General features: G+C 38.2%; 2 protein-coding genes across 3 annotated transcripts; one reads left to right on the forward strand and one right to left on the reverse strand.

Annotated features, from left to right (window-relative positions):
* The first annotated feature begins 7,242 nt into the window (after positions 1-7,242).
* Positions 7,243-11,523, forward strand: LOC121889754 (GTPase IMAP family member GIMD1-like). 2 transcript variants are annotated; one of them, XM_042401969.1, is made up of 4 exons: positions 7,243-7,298; positions 7,900-8,044; positions 9,935-10,197; positions 10,270-11,523. In XM_042401969.1, exons 2-4 carry the CDS (start codon positions 7,900-7,902, stop codon positions 10,549-10,551), a joined length of 690 nt encoding a protein of 229 aa, XP_042257903.1. In that variant the 5' UTR covers positions 7,243-7,298; the 3' UTR covers positions 10,552-11,523. The 2 variants fall into 2 exon arrangements, with proteins under 2 accessions (XP_042257903.1, XP_042257904.1); XM_042401970.1 differs by lacking the exons at positions 7,243-7,298; positions 7,900-8,044 and adding an exon at positions 9,416-9,605.
* A 19-nt stretch (positions 11,524-11,542) lies between these two features.
* Positions 11,543-22,279, reverse strand: aimp1b (aminoacyl tRNA synthetase complex interacting multifunctional protein 1b). Its single transcript, XM_042401851.1, has 7 exons — positions 22,184-22,279; positions 16,504-16,598; positions 15,833-15,946; positions 14,664-14,834; positions 14,384-14,577; positions 13,557-13,728; positions 11,543-11,884 (listed from the first exon to the last, which is right to left on the reverse strand). Exons 1-7 carry the CDS (start codon positions 22,213-22,215, stop codon positions 11,718-11,720), a joined length of 945 nt encoding a protein of 314 aa, XP_042257785.1. The 5' UTR covers positions 22,216-22,279; the 3' UTR covers positions 11,543-11,717.
* Positions 22,280-22,469: the final 190 nt, after the last annotated feature.

A 22,469-nucleotide genomic window follows, 5' to 3' on the forward strand; every position in this document is an offset into this window, starting at 1 on the left:
TGTGTGTCTGCTTTGTATCAAAAAGTAAGATATTTGCTCTGTTCTTTGAAAAACATGAGGAATGCTCATCATAAACTAGCTTACTCACATATTCTGCAAGCTAGTAGCATCTTAACTGATAAGCTAACTAGCTTATTTCCTGGTAAGCAGTGGTTGTTGCTCTTTAGATTGCTGCTAAATCACATCTCAAGTACTTTTTTAGGACTATGACGATGAAAGATAAGGTTGTTCAGATTAAAAAGCTAACGGGATGAAAGTACGGAAGCCTGCAAATAGTTTTTCTCGGCTCGTTTTCTTGAGATAACAACTTGACATTTATGATTTTACATTTCTGTTTGTGTACAGATTGAACAAACAAGATAGTGATTAGTGAGCGTTAAAGGTATTGGTAGGTGTATTTTTAACTTTGGAAAGAGCCAGAGGAGCCAAGAAGCTGCTTCCCCTTGCTTCTAGTATTTATGCTAAGCTAGGCTAACCTTATCCTGGATCCAGCTTCACACTTAACGCACAGATATGAGATTATATAACAATCTTGTCATCTCACTCTTGGAAAGAAAGTTAAAAAGCACATTTCCAGAGCTGTTGAACTACTCATTTAACACAAATGCCCAAATTTAACATTTCATATCTGAGTCAGAGAGTCCTCCATCTGGTCGGACCACATGTAAACTAGGGGATGTTTTCCCAGTAGCTGGTGGTTGGTGATAAGATTAACATAGAGGAAAAGACGTCCCCACAGGCCTGTAACGACACGGGGAAATGATTCCATCTGTGAAGATAAAAGTTATTTATGACCACAGAGTTAAAGCTCACCCACAGATGTTTTAACTGTTTGATGATTTAAATATCTGTCAGAGGGATAACAGGTGATTTCATTCTTCATCCCATAGTGAAAACAGACAGCATAATGGAACAGAGGACAGGGTGTCTGTGGGACATTAAAAAGTAAATCTTGCAAACATCAGGCCTTAAAAATCATCGGATTGTCTTACATGTGAGTTTATGAGGTCTCAATTTCAACATTAACATTCAGTCTGATTTAATTTCTTCTTTTGTTTAAATTAGTTGAATAACAACAGATGTTTTATAGCTTATAAAACTGATAAACCTCATACTTTCCTCTACACTGAAACCATTTTAACTTCATGCTTTTTTCTTCTATTGGGAAATGTTTGGATAAAATTACAATTTTCTGTAGGTTCACAGTTTTTTAAGTTTTTTATCTTAAAACAACAGTCAGGTGCCCAAATGAGCAGTATTTTCAAACAAACTATTTGAAAACACCAATTATAAATGAGAAATCTAACCTCAGTTTTGCTTGTCCATATGTTTTTGTCTACAGTAACCATGAAAACAGGGATTATTTTCCTTCACATCACAGTGAAAGAGGTTTTCCTCACTATAATCATTCCTCCTGTTCATACTGGATATTAAAAGATCCTTCAAATGTGCTTTCAGTGTAAGTGATGGAGGCCAAAATCCACAGTGTGTCCACACAGTCATTTAAAAGTAGATGTGAAGCTTATATGAGGCTTCATCAGTCTGAGTTAGTCATATCAAGTGGATATCTGACACATTTACAGTCTTTTTAGCATCAAATTCCCTCTTTGTGTTTCCTCGGACAGTGTTTCCCTGTTGAGCTGCAGGTGGAAGTATAGTAACAAAAAGAGGAACTTTGGCACTAAAAAGACTGTAACGTTGAAAGATATCTACTTGATTTGACTAATTTGGACGCTGAAGCTTCATATTAGCTTCAGATAAACTTTTAAGTATATTTTGCACAGAAGGAGGACTGTGGATTTTGTCCTCCATCACTTCCATTGTAAGGTCATTATGAAGGGATCTTCTAATGGTCAGTATGAACAGGAGGAATGATTACAGCAAGAAAAACACGTTTCACAGTTCATTTGGGCTCCTGACTGTTGGTTTAAGATATACTTGAAAAATTGTGAACCCGTTCTATGATATCTGCCTGTCACACCAGCCTGCAGTCAGAAACCAGCTGAAACCAGCATGGTCTTAATTTTTAAATATTTGGTCTACAAGGATTGAAAAGGGTTTTAAATTTAATTTCCTGGTATCTGCAGAAACCAACAAGTGCTCTAAACCACAAAATACCTTGTTTGTGCCTGCCTGCCAAAATGAACATTTTCTGATCCAGTGCCCGTATCGGCAGGAAAACATTGTTTGGTGCTGACCTTTTATCGCCTTTCCAAAACCAACAATGAGCAAAAGTGTAAGGAATGTATTAAAGTGTGTTTATCTGCTCTTGCATAAGCTCTAAATGTTAGCATGCTGGCTAACTATCGTACTACATTCAACGGTTTAGCAGTACTTCCAAATTTAAGGGGCTTACCATTAGCTAACAAACAGCTACATTGTTTGGTGGTGTTACAGGTCATGTTAGAAAAATGTCTGGATGATACTTCAAAGTTTAGGCTAACATTAGCAGTTCTGTCCTGCTCTTTATTGGATTTGGGAAACTTTAAACTCCAGAAACCACAGATCTGGAGGGATCTGGTGGCTCTGTTATAATGTGGGAGGCATTTTGCTGGTATGGTTTGGGTCCACTTGTCCCCTTAGAGGGAAGGGTCACTGCTAATCAATACAAAGTTGTTCTGAGTGATCACCTTTATCCTGTGATGAAACATTTCTGATGGGAGTGGTCTCTTCCAGGATGACAATGCCCCAATTCACAGGGCACGAGGGGTCACTGAATGGTTTAATGAGTATGAAAATGATGTGAATCATATGGTTTGACCTTCTCAGTCACCAGATCTCAACCCACTTTAACACCAATGGGAGATTTAGGACTGATGTGTTAGACAGCGCTCTCCACCACCATCATCACAACACCAGATGAGGGAGTATCTTTTTGAAGAATGGCTTGTAGCTACAGGTGGAAAAAGCCCCACCCTCCTCAAACCAGACCGGCTGGAAACCATTGTGACCCTGACCTGATCGCACGTACTGTCCCTGAACTCTCCCTGCTACCTCCCTTCCCGGCACTACCTCGTGCCCTGTGAAATGGGGCGTTGTCATCCTGGAAGAGATCACTCCCATCAGGATAGAAATGTTTCATCATAGGATAAAGGTGATGATTCACAACCACTTTGTATTGATTTGCAGTGACCCTTCCCTCTAAGTTGACCCAAACCATACCAGCACTGTAGGGGTCAAGTATTCAGACCATATAGTAACCATGAAAACCCTGCAGACCCTGCAATACAAGAATAATGCTGCTAATTTATGTGCATTTCTTCTACAAGAGACAACTGGTGAGGATGCCTGGGATCTGTTAGCTTTAGCCTCAGTCTCTTACCATGATAACATGTATGTAGCCATCAAGTAAGACACTTTTACTGGTTTCTCTTTTTAAGAAAAGATATCCAGAGACAGAGTTTCTAACCAACTCATGGAGCTAACGTCAATTTGCTAGCTAGCTAGAGTTGATGATGATGCCGATTTTTGTTTTCTTCTGTCTGAAGTTAAGGAACCATTGTTTACTATTTACTATGAACTTAGATTGAAAATGGGTGTAGGAGCTATTTATTTGTTTGGTTTTTGTTTAGCTAATAGTAATTAGTATTGTTTGATTGTTTGATTATTATAGATATTTGCTTTATTTAGATTCATGTTTGATAGCATTTTCTTTTGCTAGTTACTTGTTTAGTTTAATCATTTGTTTGTTAAGCGTATTCAGTTTTAGTTACCTAATATTTTGTTTGGTTTTTATTTTGCTGTGTGAATTGGGCATCTGTGGGCACCTGATGTTATACAGGTAGGCAGGCAGGTATAAGACCAGCAGGAACCATAATCTCTTTGTTCTTTTGTATGCTTGTTTGCTTTTGAGGAATAAACCTTAAGAAACACAAAAACTTTGCATGAACACTGGACTTCTTTCGCCTGCATACGTCACATGTCCGTGTTGCGTCAGTGGTACTTTTATTTAACTTTGATTTTGATTCCACTACAATAGGTCTTTATCCATATTTTATTTTTGATATATGGTATTTTTTTGTTTCCCAAAACCTTCTGAGAATCAATTTCAATCTTTCTGGAGGCTCTGACAGTGCGAGAGAGAGTGAGTGTGTTTTCCCTCTTTGTGGTTGATAGCTGTTGGGCATCACTGTGCTTAGTTTGGGTATGGTTGTTATAAAAATAACACACACACACACACTCTGTCTTTTCCATGCTTGTGTCACTCCTCCATCCGTGTCCCCCATCTGTGTTTCCTTGTTGCTGCGTGTTTAGTATTGTATTACGCACACAGACCTACTTATATCTGCATTATCGTCACTTTGCCATCAGTGTTTCCTCCTTTCCTTGATGTCAGCATATGTCAGAGTTTTGTTTAACACACTCAGTTTTCCTTGAGGCTGTGATGGTAATATGATTAAATCAGTAAAGTAAAACAATTCTCAGTTTCTGCTCTTAGTCAATGTAAAAATAATGTCGAGTGAAAATCTCTTTGCTCCATAATGTTTGCTTGTTTGTGTGAAGTGTTCTCCTGTCATATTAAATGTGTTTCTATACATGACTTCACAACCAAACTCCACCTCACTAACGTCTGGAAAACATCCACTGGGAATTCATTTCACGCTGGTCACAAGCTTAATTATACATTATATCTTGGTTTAATTTATAGATGATAGATTCTGTGGTCTTAAAAGTAGAAAAACATATTTTTGCATTTTGTTGGTCAGACGTGTTTTGAAGCAGAAAAAGTAACTTCATGCTGCTTTTACATTATTATGAAGTTAGGGTCTAGAGAATGCATTATGTCAGTGAAGGTCCTCTCAAATATAGTACAAATGTTTGTTTGTGTTCAAAAAGTCGAGGTCGTCACATACTTACACGACAGAAAACACATCCACATGCTGCTGATCTGATGATAATGTGCATGCAGTCTGTTAATGATAATAAAAGCTTCAGATTATCTTATCTCTGTGGTTTCAGACTCCGTCAGGATAAACTGTGAGCAGATGATGTTTCTCTGCAGCAGCCTGAGGCAAGGACAGCTTTGACTCAAGCTTTATTTACACAGGGAACGCTGACAGAGTGCCAGCTCCGACATGTGTTATCCTGGTGATACTGAAAACATCCCGGCAGGTTCAGGTGAACTGATGAAACATTAACAGCAGTTGACAACAGTTCATGTGTTGAACATTATTATCTCAAAATTATCTTAGAATTCTAAGATAACAGCATCTGATTATTATTATTATTATTATCATAAATATGAGATATCTTATTAATATGAGAATATAATTATGAGAATATTTCTGGCATTAAATAGTAATTCTGTTTTTCACCATAGTGAGATCTTAAATGAGAAGCTTAAATTATGAGATAGTATGAGAAATATTCTTAAAGTATGAGATACTTGATTATGAAAAACTTTTCTTTCTCGTAATTATAAGTTTACACTTAGTAAACATAACTTCCCATATGACTCATGATAGTATCTCAGTATTATGAGAATTTTGAGATCATAATGTAAGTTATGATTTTTATGAGAGCTAGATTTACTATACGATACTGTACATCATATAATATGAGACCATAGTCCATAATTATTCATAACTGAGATAATATGTTTATGAATTAGTGTCTCATAACTATGAGAGAGATCATTAAAAAATCTAATTTTGTGAATGTTGTGTTGAGTACCTGTCATAAGATTTCATAATTAGATAGTATCTCCAAATTATGAAAACTTAAATCATACTTGATTAATAATTATATTATACTTAATTATAAGAAATGTTTTTTTGAACTTCGTAATTATGAGAATGTTGTGTTTCTTATAATTATGAGATCTCTTAATTATGAATTAATATCAGTATTTTGAGATGGAGTATGAATCAGCAGATAAGAGTTGAAAATGCATGAAAAAATAGCTGAAGCAGTGTGAATACTTGGAAAAGTGGGAAAGGGATGAAGGATGCAAAATATAGACTAAGCAATGATTAAAGTTCAAATGGGAGTTTTAGAGCAAGAACTTAAATCAGCTTAAGTGCACTGAGATGAATTTCAGGTTTCCTTTAATTGTCTTTGTTGGAATAAAGATAAAACATCAGCTGAGGTCTAAGCCCTGACAAGAGTAGAACCATAAGCACTTTCATTTTGAAAAATTAGGCCCATCCCTACTTTCTTGTTAATATTCATTAACCATTGGGGGCTTTTATTTTGAAAAGCCTGGCTCATCCTGACTCCCCTGTTATGATAAAGTTACCATCTTGGGCATTTATTTTGAAAATCGGAAATGATACTGTGTGTGTGTGTGTGTGTGTGTGTGTGTGTGTGTGTGTGTCTGTCACAAGTTGCTATGGTGACAGAACCCCCCTGTGGCAGGGGTGAAAAAACAAGCACCCACATTCATATCCATTGAAATATTTCAGCCAAGAAGCCAAAATTTGCCATCAAACAATTTCTTATAACTCAAAAACTAAAAGTCACATTGGAAAAAAAAAAATTCAGATTGAGCGACCAGAGACTTTACTGTTGACTCTGATGTATAAGTGTCCGTATGATTTGAAATAAAGGAGCTGTGGCAGGTTATAAGGCACCATCATCTCCGTTTTTGACGAGGAGCTTCAGAGCTCAGATAACATGGGAGTCAATAGAACTGTTAGACAGAACTTTCCGTGCTACGAGGCGATTTATTTTAAAAACCGTGAGTCCTATTTCAACGGAAGTAACATCAGATGAGAGAGGACAAATTTGTCTACATTTTGATGTGTAAATTGTGCTTGTAGAGTGGAAGCTGTGAGAGTAAGATAATAATGTGTTGAAGATTTTTGATAACATTTGAAGTCATAACTACCAGAAGTTTTAGTCACTATATTAATTCATTAACAACATTCGGAAAAGTTTTTTAGATCTTGTAATAATGACTTATTACTTCATAATAACAAGTAAGTATCTCATAATTATGAGAATGTTGATACTAAGTCGTAAGTCGTAATTATTAAATCTAAAAAAACCTGGTGGTTGGTGGTGGATCTTTTTGTGGTGTAAATGGGCTTCCATACCCGCCACTTATCTTTTAAGTTGTCCCTTTAACTCTAAACAGCAGGGATGTTTGTCAGTTTTACAGCATAATAAAACCACAGAGCGAGAGACAGATGGATAGGACTGGTTATTATTTAACCAGTAACCACCCCTTTAGTTGCACACACACACATAGACACGCACACACACACACACACATATACACACATATACACACACCTCCTATATCAATAAGTCCTGGAAACGTGTCTGTGTTTGCCTCTTGTGTTACGGTAAAGCAGGTAAGAGTTCACTTTTGTAAATTCTGTTAATCTTACAGCGTTCTGATGGGTCGTACTTGATCAAGTTGATATTATTATATTTTCTATCTATAGATTTTCACAATGACCCACCTATAAAGTCAGGTTTTAGATTAGTTTTGGGTCAAATCCAAAGTGAGTGACTGCATTGTCTATGAGCAAAAAAGAGAGTTTTTGCACCACTGTCGACTGTTTGACTGATGAATTTAACATTATTTCCATTTCCATTGGTGGAGAGTTTATATAAAGAATCAATATTTTATATTGTAGAATTTAAAACATACCTAAAGAAATTGTTTGGTTTTAGGGGATTTTTTTATTATTTATCCTACTAAACCAGAGAATAAATGGAATTCAATATATATATTTTTTACCCTAAATTAGTAGGTTATATAAAATGTAATACTATTTAATACACTGTTTAAATTTCAGGAAAAAATATAAAAAATTTCATAAATAAAATGAATAACATTATAAAAAAGGAAGTGTTCAGGATGCAAAGTCATTACTTGCCAACCACTAAATGCTTCGAATCATCAATCTGCAAAACTTATTTTGAAAATTCGTTCCATTGTATCCTGAGATGGATCCAAACACAGAACAGAGTTACCATGGAAACAACCCCTTCAGCATCATCAGCGACGGCGAGCGGAAGGCGCTGACGCTGAACGTGCTGTTGCTCGGCGACAGGCAGAGTGGGAGGAGCTCTGTGGGGAATGCTCTGATTGGTTAGTAGTTCTACGGATTCTACAAGTCTCACCGCTGAAACGTTCACTTTAGGCATCTTTACATTTTACCTGCAAACTCATCATCATCTTTTCTTCTCCTTTTCTGCATTTGTGTCGTGAGTCATAAAAGTGGTACATTTTGAACTTTTGTTCCACCTTTGGAAACCCATTTCCACCAAGAAAACAAAAGACATGAGACGCCATGCATGACCAAAAAAGAAATACTTGTGGTAACCCAGTACATCAAAATGATGATAGAGTCAAAAATTTTACTTTCTCATTAAAATTGTTAGATACTAAGTCAGAGTTTTACTGACACCAGCATTTAAAACAGCAAAATCTCCTTCCAGTAGAATCACTGTAAGCAGTGGATTTGCAGTAAATCTGCACAAAATTCTGACAAAAACTAACAAGCAATCTGTTGACTTATAGCAAAGTGCTGATCTTCAATCGAACAGACATCCAGAGAGTCCAAAATAGGGGAAACTATTGTAGCTTAATAGTTGTAGGCTATGTTAGCATGAGACAGGAGTCCATGCTACAAACACCTCTTCTGAATTAACTGCATGGACTTTTTGTCAGTGGTGAAAGAAGTACTAAGATCCTTTACTGAAGTAAAAGTATCAATACCACAAGTAAAAATAATTAACTTAAAGTCCTGCATTTCAAATCGTACTTAAATAAAAGTATAGAATTATTATCAGCTAAATTTATGCATCATTTTGCAGTGTGTCTGATGCATTTAAGGACCAGTGTGTAGGATTTTGTGCCATCTAGTGGTGAAGGTGCAGATTGCAACCGACTGTATACCCCTCCCTTCATTTGGAAGGAAGGGGTATACAGTTGGTTGAGAGAACCTACAGTGGCCACAAAACTCACAAAAAAAACATGAAAGGCCCTCTCTAGAGCCAGTGTTTGGTTTGTCCGTTCTGGGCTACTGTAGAAACATGGCAGAGCAACATGGCGGCCTCTGTGTCCTGATAGTGACTAAGCTAACTAGCTTTCTAATTGAGAGTTTGCAAGTTGACTGACAGTTTAAAAGCTAGCTAACTTCTTAACTTCTAACTTCTAACTTCTTATTAATAAAGCTTCTTCTTTATTAATTTAAATGATGTACATTCCTGAGAAGGAAACAGCCAGAGGGAGCAAACAGCAGAGAAAAGAGGAAGAAGCTCTGACAGATATTGTGACTGACAGCATTAACATGTTCCCAGCTTTCTCACCAGCTACAGTTGTTTATCAAGTAGACTTCCAAGTAGTCATTAAATCAACTAGTAGAGTATAGTAGAGTATATATATTTTTATCATACATAACTTTTTGTTAATGTTTTTCTTTATTTTTATTTTCCATTTCATCAAACCGTAGATACTATAAGCGATGCAGTCCACACATTTCATCATTCTCCCCTCAACAGGCCACGAACAAACAGAAACAAAAAAAACATAAACAAAAAGCAAAAACAGCACTTCAGTCATATATGATGAGCCAAAATTATGTCTTTACAATATCAAAACATCGACTCTTTCTGGCATTTAGTATTTTCCAAATATGAGATAAAAGGTGACCAAAAAAATCAAAAATTTGTCCACAATTTTTGTTTTTCGACAGCTTCTCTGGGGGAACAAAATGAGATATTTGATCAAGAAATCAATTAAAAGTTGGAGCAGTCTTGTCTTTCCAACACAACTATGTTTTTTGTAAAATAGGTATTGGTGATAAGTGTTCTTATTTTTAATCTGTCTAGATTCTGATTTGGCATGAAATTTCTTTCCTGGCAGAAATGGGCTTCCATAGCTTTCAGCTATTTAACAAAAAATAGTGAATTGACAAATAAAATTATGGAAATTTTACTGATAAAATTTGTATTTACAAAAACGTATATTTGGCAGGCGGACAGGGATTCCAAACAGGCACCTGCAGTTCTGGCGTTTCCACGACGACAGAGTGCCAGCTCCTCAGGCGAAATTTCCCGAGGTATTTCAGAAGGCAGGGGGCGGAGTCTGACCTCACGCTGAGAGTGATTGACACGCCCCCTCTGCTGCCCAGACCACAGAGCGTGCATGAGCTCTGTCCTGAGGGCGTGCACGTGGTGGTGCTTGTATTGAGAGCTGATCTGCCGTACCTGAGCGCACACCTGGAGCAACACGTGGAGGTAAACACACAAACATGTTCACACTGTGCTGTATGTATGTTTTTGTGATTTATGTATTTTATGTGTTATCAGACTCTCTTCGGTCCAGAATGGCGTCACCACACCTTACTCGTCCTCACACATGCTGACCACTTGAAAGAGGCGGAGCTTCAACCGTCAGTCTACTTAACCCAGACAACTGATTCGCTGAGAGCTCTGGCTAAGAAGGTAGCGGGTGGGGTCTCTTTCTTGGACAACAACTGCGATTGGCTGTCGATCAGAGGACGACCGCTGAGAGACCGACTGCTCCGCCTCTCAGCCAGGAACCATCACACAGCTCTGACCGTCAGGACAGAGGTCTCACTCAGACTCTGAACTCTGGTGCAAGCTTACCTACAAACATGCAGTGATGTGTCAAAAGATGTCAGAAAGCCACACAAATGAAAACAACTACCTGTCAGAATCTACCTGAACGTGCAAGTAATTTTGTCATGTAACAATAAAAAAATAGTAAGTGGTGGGAAAAAAAAGTTTAACTCTTTCTCTCAGGGTGATAATTGATTATTTAGTTTTCTGTAAAGCTGTGATCACACAGCAGGGCGGCCCATGGCATATGCCACATAGGCGGTCGCCAAGGGCACCAAATGAGGGAGGGGGTGCCAAACAAATGGGAAGTGGGTTTTTTGGAAATATGTATTCTACAAGTTCTCCCTTCTTAATGCTTTCCCTGCCTTTTGCCCCATTAACTTGCAAGGATTTTCATCTAATTTGATTTTCCAAAGCCTCACTGTTCAGTCAATTTTCACACGACAGCCACCAAACACTCTCACTGAATGGCACCCTGACCCTCGCTTGCCTTTTTGTCTGGAGGACTGGGAGGACTTTGTCTGGGCTGGAGGTACCATTGTGGCAATTGATTTTAGTGCAAATTCGTATCTTCTTGGACTGGAGGTTGCACTTTTTTGGGGCTCCGATCTAAATATTTTGGGGCTTCAATTTAAAATCTCGCCTAGAGCACCAACAAGCCCTGTCACACAGGACATGAGTTTAGCAGCTATTTCTATTTGCTTTAGTGCTGTTTGGTGAGTATTGAGGATTGTTTGCTGTAGAGTCGGATGGATCGATGACTCAGTTATCAATACTTTCATATATTGGTGCCATGAGTGATGGTTTTTTTACATAAAATACTTTGTTTTATGCTCCAGAAGTGTCCCTTTTGTTTCTGGAGAAGTGACCTTAGTACCTGAAGTTACCAAATACTCAAGTCTGAGCAGAAATATGTCATCATGGCTTATTATCTCTTGTCCAATCAGATGAAAGAAGAGGCAGGCCTTCTACTCTTATGTAAACACAAGCACCAGAGGAATCAGATGATTGTTTTTAATCAATAAACAACAATTCTGAAACATCTGAAATGAAATGAAACATGTTTTTTCTTCTTAAGTTAGCTAACAGCACTAGCTAATAACATTAGCTACATTAGCTAAGCGATTTACATCAGCTGATTCTGTGGTTGTTAAGCTACAGCAGACAGGCGGTGTCTATCTGATGATGCAGTTGGTGAGGGAGGGGGCCCTGCACAGCCCCTTCCCCTTCACCTCGAACCCGCAGCCTTTGTAGTTGGCCACGCCCTTGCAGTCCACCTGCAGGTCGGGCTTAAGAAGCTCCCAAACCCTCTGCTTGGACTGCAGCTCTCTGTCCGGCTCACCTGATCACACACAAAGAGAGAGAGAGAGAAAGAGGTTCATGATTACCTGGAAAGAAACATTAGAAAATTCCAAAAGCCACTTTCACTGCTTTGTAGACAACTGACCTAATGGACCAACCAAACCAGCATTTATTGTTATTATTCTCAATGGAACTGATGCCATCAGTGGATTCTTTTACTTAGACAAATTAAGTCTGAGCTTAAGAGTTAAACTTTTATGAACTTTGACACCCAAATTTGCGCTATTGACCAACTGCAAGTCGTCTTGACAGTGTTGAAGTCTGAGGGAATGAAGACCTGGAGAGTCCAAAATAAAGGATGCTACCATATTAGCTGTGTCACAACATTTAATTTTATATAGGCTAACTAAGCAGCAGCTAACACATCTCGAGACTGATGTACCTTAAATTGCCACCAATGGCCGCTAGATGCCCCAATAGACACCCATTCAAAAAGCCTCAACTTCTCTCTAGAAATACTGAGTCAATCATTGTTTTCAGTGAGTCATTCTGGTCTCAATCTCTAAATTCAGGCCCTCTAATAAGTGTGCTGGTGGTCATTTTGGAAATTATTGCTACGTTAATAAGATTCGAAGACTTATAGTAGCTTTGATGTCTGCCATATGGGCGTTGATTGATAGCTGTGATTGACAGTTGGCTCCAGGACTCACACTGAGTTGGACTATTGTCGCAATATTTCACTAAGTTTAATGTGACTTGATTACAATATCTGCTGTGTTAGCACTGTTTAGCTAAAGTAACTAACATTAGTCCAAGTGTGCAGCGCTCGGTGTTCCCAGTAAGCTAGCTTCAGTCAGAGGTAAAAGGGCGTGTTTCAAGGGCGTGAAAGGCAACACCCAACTGTGCTTATTTTGAATCATCACCCACTTCTCAATTTTTTTGTCAACGACTCAAATAGGTCTGGTGTTTTTCTCACTGATGGTTGTTTTTCCAACCACAACCGAATTAACTGGAGCTTTGTTGGTGAGTTTAAGAGGGACATCATCTCCCTGTGACAGAAAAATTGTGGAAACTTTGGATGAGATGGACGCAGCTGTAAAGGTTGTTGTAAGTCGACATAACAGAAGTTAACTGCTCCTCACATTCTGTACCGCAGACACTTCACTTGCTCCTGATTGGTTAGGATTAGTTAGCAAGCCAGCTAGCTTGTTGTGGCTAACTATTGCTAGCATGTTGTTAGCAGTTAGCTCGCCAGCCACAGTAGCTCACCAACTAGCTGTGTAAATTGTTACTAAATCACCATGCAAGTCTCCAACACCAGCTAGTTTGAATTCAAAGACAGAACAAGTGAAATTAGCTATTAGCTGTTAGCTGGGACACAAACTTCTGATTTAAAATTAATTTCTTGAAAGAAGTTTGTATTTTTACAGAGAAATTTACTGTTTACTTAAGTATAGTCTGATGTTTTGGGGCTTTTTTTGTTTTTTGGAGACAACCTCTCACTTAGAGTAGAGGATCTGCTCCCTCAACATTATTTAATTTTGTGATTAATTTAGTATTTATTGTATTCTGAACTTGTATTAATTGCATTAGTAGTATTAGTGTTTATGTCTACCTAGATCAAGGTTTTTGTTCATGACCCCTGGCAAATAAATGTAGCAAACTAAACTGAACTAATTAATCCAGAAGTTTATCAGTGTAACCGTGGTTACCGGGGTAGTTGAGGAAAGTGACTCTGTCCCCTGGTGCGGATCCAGTGGGCGGGGCCAGCAGCTCGATGAGGTCATCAGAGTCAGAGCAACACATGAGGCGAGCCTGAGAGACCACGCCCCTCAGTTTACAGGCCTTGACGTTGCATAGCAACACGGCAAGACCACCCTGGAGCTGCGGAGAGAAGACATGAAATACTTTTTATAAAATTATTTTTAGCAAAGAGAAAACAATTGAGTAGTGACATTAACAAAAATATAAAAAAAGGAGTGAAGAAATGTAAAAAGAAGGTAAGTATACAAAGAAGGAAAGACATGGGAGAAAGCATTTGAGAAGGAAACATAACATGGAGAAGGAGGGAATGACAGAGTTAAGTAAAGAAGGAGACAACTTATTACTTTTTTATCATGGTGGCAATAACGCGCCTTTATCACAACAGACGTTTTGACTTGTCATGGTAGAAAAAGGTGTAAATAACAAAATGAATAATGGTTGAATTCCATTTAGCTGCATCAGATTCAGGGTCCTGGTGTGGACATGCACATGCCGGCTCAGTGTCACACTATCATGGTTTATGGGGACACTGGAATAGAAAACAACTATTGTTAATGTTTTTTGTTAAACCTGTGCTTTTCCTACTATGACTACTTAAATCGTCTGCTGTGACAGAGGACTACGATGTAGGAAAGTGAGTATTAACAGAGTCGTGGATAAAAAGAGAGGGAAAGGGATGGGTTAAAGAGGAAAAGTAGGGAAGACAGAAGCAAGAGTGATGTGTAAAAATGATTTAAAGAAGGAGAAGAGGAAGAAATAAAAGTGAAAGAGATACCTCCTCCAGGTCTGTTTTCCCTTGCAGCTTACTGACCACCGTGCGGGGGGCGTTCTCTCCAACATCCACCTCCTGGACGGAGAGCATCTCAGCCAGCGGGTGGCGCCGGACGCTGAGGATCCGCCCGACTCTCAGGTCCAGGCGTGACACGTCGACCTGAGGCTCCGCCCCCAGGCAGAGAGAGTCAGGGCGAGCTGAGAGAGAGAGAGATGTAACATCAGATTTTTTCAGTCTTTTATTTTACTTCCTTTCCTTGTTTTTCTCTCCCTTCCCCACTCACCCTTCCTCTCTCCTTTCCTCCTCCTGCTCTGTCTCTCTCTGCGGTCATGTGATGAAGAGGAGGGAGGAGAAGCAGCTGTCGCACCAGCAGGGGAAGGAGCTTGATTGGAAGGTGCGCCGGGGGCGGGGCTGCGAGTCGAAGGAGGCGGAGCTGGCGAGAACAAGGCTTTGGCTGGAAAGAAAAAAAGAAGGATGTGATTGTTTTTTAACTGATATTAAGAATTTAATTTGATGTATCTGGATTTTTTTTTTATCTTCGAACAAAACTTAATTAAGTTCTTATTAAATAAGAGAAAGATTTCCTTCTGTAAGTAATCCACTGTGGTTTATTGTTATTTAAATGTAACCACAACCAACACTGAACCAGCTCAGAGGGAAAGAAAATCATCTGCAGTTGTGTGTGTTTGTGTTTATGTCTTTATGTCTTTATGAGGACCAGTGTGACTTTTAGACCTTGTGGGGACATTTAGGAATGTGAGGACTTTTTTTTTTTAAAGCGCAGATATTAAAAGATCTGAAACTGGAAACAAAAAGCATTAATGATAAGTAAGGGCATTTTTGAATAGTAAGAACTGTCAAAGTGAGGACTTTTTATTTGAAAGGTCAGGATCATTTTGCTAACTAGAGATATTTTTTTTAATTAAGGAAATTTTTGGAAATTGGGGACATTTTTGGGAAACTCAGGACATATTCTAAAAAATGTAGGAAATTAGAAAGGCTAGAAACTAGAACTGGAAATTATCAATTTTAATGGGAAGTGTGGGCCTTTTTGCAAGTGAGAATCATTTAAAAAGACATTTTTGCTAACTTTGGATATTTTGAGACATTTTTAGAAAGTGAAGACAGTTTTGAGAAGTGAGGACCTTCTACAAACATGATATTTGAATTTTTAAACTAGAAACTTGAACTGGGAACTAATGACATCAATGTGAACTGGGGGCATATCTGGAATATTGGGATATTTTGGAAAAAAAAACATCAAAAGTGAGGACCTTTTGCAGACACTCAAAAAGTTTGACATTTTATGAAAACGGACGTTTCTGGAGAGTGGGGACATTCTGTCTTTCTCATTAATTTGGTTCTTGAAGGAGCTTTTTGAGGGTTAAGACTTTGTCTCAGGGTTAATGTTAGAATTAGCTTTAGGGTTAGTATAAAGTCTGTTTTGTGTACCAGTGCGTCTCCTCTGTTTCTCCTGAAGCTGAACTCTCAGCTGCTCGATGTCTTTCTTCAGTTTGGCGTTTTCCACCAGCAGCTTTTTCTGCTCTCGAACTGACGACTGCAGAACTGAAACAAACACAAAAACCGAACATAGTTTTCATCTTGTCCACAAAAAGGGGCGCGTTACCAGCAGTCCCCTACTTGAATGCTTGAATAAGAATTTCTTGCAATTTCTCGGTTGTGGGGTTTTTTTACCACACATTATATTTCAGTTACACACACATTAGCCATGCCTAAAAGTCAGAGAGAAATACATTCATTAAACATTAGTTGACTGATAATGATCTTTTTAAGGATCAGCTGTAACAGCCCCAGGGCCTCTGCCAGGACTTGTGTGTGTTGTGTTGCTGGTTCCTGGTTAGTTGGAGCTGGAGGTCATCAAGGAATTGGAGGCAGCTGGCCACTGTCTCCAAGTTGCATAAAACCCGCTCCATCCTGGTTGTCTGGCGGCTGCCTGTTGCCTGGCACCACGTCTTGTTATGATGTAGTTATTTTGATTTTCTGTATAGTTTATTTGGTATTATTTTAGTTAAACTGGTAGCATGTTTTCCCTTATTTGTGATGGTCTCAGAGCTGGACCCGTAACACAGCATGAATCAGAGATCAGTTATTGTGCGTCTTACGTGCTTTCTCTCTCGTCAGGAGGGCGTGAGTTTTAAAATACTCCATGATCTTCTCGCCATCCTCTGGATCAAGCTTCATCAGAGCTGCTGCCAGGCTGAGAAACAGACAGAAAGAGCTGTTAGCCACAGAGAGTCGAAGTGAAACCAGAACTTCCTGGTTCTGTTCCAAAAGTAAACCTCATTCAAAGTCCCATTGACATTTTTAGAAATGTATAAAAAACTAAAAATCCAGCCTTGAACATAAGTTTGCTCAACATGATGTTGTGTGATTTACCCCACATGTTCAATTAAGGATGGTAAATGAAAATAATCTGTATGTAATTATACCGTTTATTTAATTTTTGTGTTTCCCACAAGCCCAAATACATGAATACCACATTTCAAAGACAATATTTATACAAATAGTCCGGACTTTCTCTACACCGAAATATAGTAATTTAAATTATGTTGAAACATCAGTTACATCTAATGCATGACATTTTCTCAAAATTGAGGACATTTTTTAGAAAATAAAAAAGTGAGGACATTTCCGGAAAGTTTGTAAAATTTTTTGAAAGGTGTCAAATGACCTCGAGATTCAATCAGGAGTGCAAATATATCACACATATCTCAGTTATCTGTTTATTGACATCTCTCATGCAAACACGATGAGTTCAAACTTAAAATAAAGGGTTATAATATCTTAGTAATCTGATCTGTTTACAGTGTGACTGCAGTGGGCGTGGCTACAGCACAGCGACATGACTGAAAGTATACAAATCAGACAGGCAGTGATGTCATCAACTCACTGATCATATGTTTATATAGATGATATCTTAGAGGAAAGGATGTGAATGTTTTTGTCATGGCCAGAGGGCAGCAGACACATTCAAACACACACACACACACACACACATTGTAAAATGTCAGAATTAATTCTGTAGCAAAACAGAAATGAAATGAATCCCGTTGTCTACCTCCACTTCAAAGCACTTCCTGTTTGACACCTGATTGACAGGTGGATTAGAGCGCACACCTGTCTGGATGTTTAAAGAAGCAACTGTTCACTAACAAGTTAAACATATTGACTTAAAAGGTGATATGTTGTGTTCACTTAGTTGTTTCTGATTAAAACTAGTTGACAAAAAGTTTTAATTTAATGGTTTCACAGCTTTAAGTGTTAGAGGAGATGCTGCAACTCGTGGAATATGTTGTTATTAGTCTGCATCATTCACGATGCTGTTTGTAAATGTGGTATTTTGTTAACTTGCCATATGGAGCCATCAAATTCAAGTTTGCATAAGCAGAAAACGCCACTTTGTGTGCCAAATTGAAATAAAGTCCTTTCAGTGCAGAAGGCTAATAATTACATATTTGCAGCTCACGTGTCAGTGTCTTATTTAACTATTTTTATTCTTGTTGTTTATTTCTTCTAATGACTTTCAATGAATAACTTTCAAGTCCAATCAAGTCTTTGTGACTCAAATCTGAGTCAAAACTCAAAAAAGTAGTATGTTCAGTAACAATAAGCACAGTGTTCACAAGTCAGTTATATTACCAGTGGAGGGAGGAGTATTTAGATCCTTTACTACAGTAAAAGTACATAAGTATTATGAGCTTGATGTAGTTAAAGTATTGCAGTAAAAGTACATAAGTATTATGAGCTTGATGTAGTTCAAGTATTGCAGTAAAAGTACATAAGTATTATGAGCTTGATGTAGTTAAAGTATTGCAGTAAAAGTAGTGGTTTGGTCCCTCTGACTGATATATTATTATATATGACATCATTAGATTATTAATAGTGAAGCATCAGTGTTAGAGCAGCATGTTACTGTTGTAGCTGCTGGAGGTGGAGCTAGTTTACACTACTTTATATACAGTTAGCTAGTTTAGTCCAGTGGTTCCCAATCTAGGGGTCGAGCCCCTCCAAAGGGTCAGCAGATAAATCTGAGGGGTGGTGAGATGATTAATGGGAGAGGAAAGAAGAAAAAACAAAGTTCTGATACACAAATCTGTTTTCAGTTTTTGGACTTTTTCTCTAATTTTTGATTTTTGCTGAAATATTGGATCATTAGAACATTTATTGAAATGAAAGCATGTGAGAAGTTTAGAGGGAAAAATCACTATTTGGTGGAGCTGTTAACAACTCATAGACATGTGAAATGTGACCCCGACTACACACTGCTTTTTGTAAGACGTCAAAAGCCAAAAAGGTTGGAAACCACTGGTTTCATCTTTAACAATGTGTTGTATTTTAAAAGCTTGTTATATTATCCATTGTGTCAAATCTTCATCTGAAAAGTAACTAAAGCTGTCAAATAAATGTAGTGGAGTAGAAAGTACAATATTTCCCTCTGAAATGTAGAAAGTAGCATCACATGGAAATACTCAAGTAAAGTACAAGTACCTCAAAACTGTACTCAAGTACAATACTTGAGTAAATTTACTCAGTTACTTTCTACCACTGTATATTACAGACTAAGCATTGAAAAAGTTCATAATAATCACATAGAGTAGTTTATATTTGAGTTTTTGAGTTTTTGTATTTGATATGTTTTTAATTGTACAAAGAAAGACTGAACATGTCAGTGAAATGAACTGAGACATGAAAGCATAGAAAGAGCTGTCAGTGAAGTTTAGATAGATGTTATCTGTGATGAAGGAAGGTAGTAATACCATCAAAGGACACACACACACACACAAACACACACACAGGCTATATGAAACCAGCCTATTTGCATAACGATAAACAGAAACGTACTGACGCACCCGTCCGCTGTGAACCTGGTGAACATTTTCATACACAAACACACTAGAATGTCACTAACACACGTGTCTGTATGAGCTCATTATTAGAATGAAAATCCCCCTGAAACACTGTCACTGTTTAAAAAGCAACAACCAATAACATAAGAAGCAAATGTTTTCTAAATTTTAGTATTTCGTCACATTACACAGGTATATTCTCTTCTAGTTCTTAGTTACTTAAACACAAGAAGCAGCAGATTTCATTTCAATAACTCTTTATTGAATTAAATGATGCACAATTCTGAGAACAAACTGCCAAGAAGGAGTAAACAGCTCACTACATAGAAAATAGAAAGAAACTCTGGCTAGACTCGCTAGTGTTAGCATGTTCCCAGCTGGTTAGCACGTTGGCTAGCATGTTTCCAGGCCTTTACGGAACAAGTCTAAGCATAAGTCTTCAGCCATACGAGCATACTGTTCATTAATAAACACTTTAAATGTCCTTATATCTGCTTATAACTACGTCATTGTGTGTTACCATTTATTAACTGTTTATGCTGATTATAATTGTTACATATGGAAGACGAAAGTTCAAATCTATCAACATAACTAAGTCTACAGCCATGCTAACAGGTCTGTGAGGCTGTACTTGAGCTAAATGCTAACATCAGCATGCTAACATGCTTACAGTGACAATGCTAACATGCTGATCTTTAGCAGGTTTAATGTTTACCATGTTCGCCATCTTAGACTAAGGCTACATTAGGCCGGCTGAATCCTAAAACACTGTTTTTGAGCTGAACGGCATGCATCCACAGCAGGAGTTTCAGCTCATTTCTGCAAATATCCATCCACATTAAAACACCAGATAATTCTCCCCCTACTGGGCATGTGCAGAGGACAGACCAGAGACCCAGCAAAGAAGAAATGGTATACTGTTTCCGTTATTTCCAACTGCCACCATCTGTTTTGTCAGCGATATGACAGCATCTCTACAAAGCTCCGTTTTCCCGGTACACTATGGCGTTTTCACATTTATACACTTTGGAGGCAGTTTTGGAAAATCTCAGTTTTCAGGGGAGAAAAACTCTGTTTTAGACTGGATGAAGGGCCAAAACAGAGAGAAGAAGATGCGTTTACCAATTAAGCCGGCTTAGTGTGGACATGTAGCCTTGCATCGACAGACCAATTCCCAAATGTGAATTAATCTGGAACCTTTCAGTTCATTTTTGATTTCCAAGGGGCGTTATCAACGGGCGCAGACCAAAATGCCAAAATGACACAATTAGATAGTCCTACAACCCACCAGAGCAACAAAACATGTGATGTACGGCTGAGTGACAGCCCTCTGTAGCCCTCTGTACAGTCATCGTATCAAATCTGCCCCATATCAGATAAACAGTTGTGATTGGCTCAACCCGGGGCCAGGTCTGAACAGGAGGGGGGCCAGACGCATCTGCCAAAGCAAATAAAACATGAGCTCACAGATTCATCTCGTTCCCAGACTAGTAGACATGGTCTTAGTTTAGTATGTTAGCATGTTAACATTTTCTAATTAGCACTTAATACAAAGTACAGCTGAAGCTGACGGGGATGTCTTTAGTTTTGCAGGTATTTGGTCATAAACCAAAGTATTGGACAATTTAAAAGTTTGACCAGATGATGGTTCTGATGCCCCAGATTTCTTGACAGTTTATCCAATACTTGTTGGCAAGAATTCATCCTCTGGGGAACATGAATGTTTGTACAAAATTTCATGACAATCCATCCAATAGTTGTTGAGATATTTCAGTCTGGACCAAAGTGGTAGACCAACATTACCATCCAATCACATGAAGATGCTAAACTTGTGTTTGTCACATAGGAGGACATTACATTGACTTATATTGATCCACTGGACACTAAAGCTCAAATTACATTATAAATTATGGTCTTTGTCTGTGTAGCTGCAAGAGTCCATGTGACATAAATGTTGTCACCTGCCCAAGTCTGCATACAGCCCAAAATTTATTACCATGCACATACATGTGAACACAAATTTCCACGTATGCAACCACCCAATGTAGTATAAACAGGTGTATCCACTATACGAGTCTTGGAATATATTTTGGGCCTTTACCAAATAAAGGCCAAAATATTCCAAAGTTAAGGCAGCATGTTAACCAAACACCCAGTCTTAACTCTATAATGTAATGGTTTAGCTTTTGGGGACCAGTTTTTTGTCCCCAAATGGGTGTAGAGTCCCCCAGAACGTGAGTGTGTGAACAATTTATATGTCCTCACAATGTGATTAATATACACACGTGCAGCAGCTGCTAAACCACTGACATGTAGAGAGCAATGCAACAGCTGCAGTCAGGCCTGCTGCTATAAATAACACAAGCTGGTACGACACAACACACACATACAAAACACTGCTCTTTAATACTGACACCAAACTAAATTATTAAGAAGAAAATGAATCAGAGAGAAACAAAACAAATGACGTCATTTCAAGTTTAAAAAAAAAGAGCACCTTAAATAAACAAAATATTAATCCAAGCTTCTGTGTATTTTCCTAAAGCAAAAAATAAAAACATGTGCACACAAACATTCTCCATTAAATAAGAGGACTAGGCTACAAGAATGGAAAAAACAAAGAAGAAGAATTTATCTTCGGGCAAAGAAATGTCTGCAGCTGTGGAGGCTAAAAATGAACACAATTCACTGGAATTAAATCTCATGTACATCAATGTAAATGACAAATTCTTTTAGACAACTTGTGTAGCTTGTAAAAAACTCTCCAAGCAGACTGAATGTCTGATTTAACCTTGAAATGATCCTGTTATTATCTTTATTTAAAGCTTTGTCACACCCTTTAAACTTGTCAATACAAAGAGGAGAAGGTGAGTTTGTAGTAAAATCAATAAAAGACGACAACAAACACACACAGAGACACATTTGGAGTTTGTACCTGGGATGAAACAGGTTGTCGGCGTTGTCCATGTTGGAAGATGTTGTCGGTCGGCCGGTCAGACACAGATAGCTCCGAGTCGGACTTCAACTGAGACGCACACTCTGTCAGCTGTCCGCTTCCATCTGTGGCTGTAGACACCATTTGTGGCTTGAGGTCAAAGGTCAACCCCCCCCCCCTTAAAAACCCAGAACAAGGTGATGTGATTTAGTTGTGAATAGAAACTTAGTTAATAACAAGTGGAAACTCACCGATTGGTTACAAGTAAAGGAAAGTTTCACAATTT

Source organism: Thunnus maccoyii, chromosome 22, assembly GCF_910596095.1.
Source record: "Thunnus maccoyii chromosome 22, fThuMac1.1, whole genome shotgun sequence".
Classification (NCBI taxonomy): domain Eukaryota; kingdom Metazoa; phylum Chordata; class Actinopteri; order Scombriformes; family Scombridae; genus Thunnus; species Thunnus maccoyii.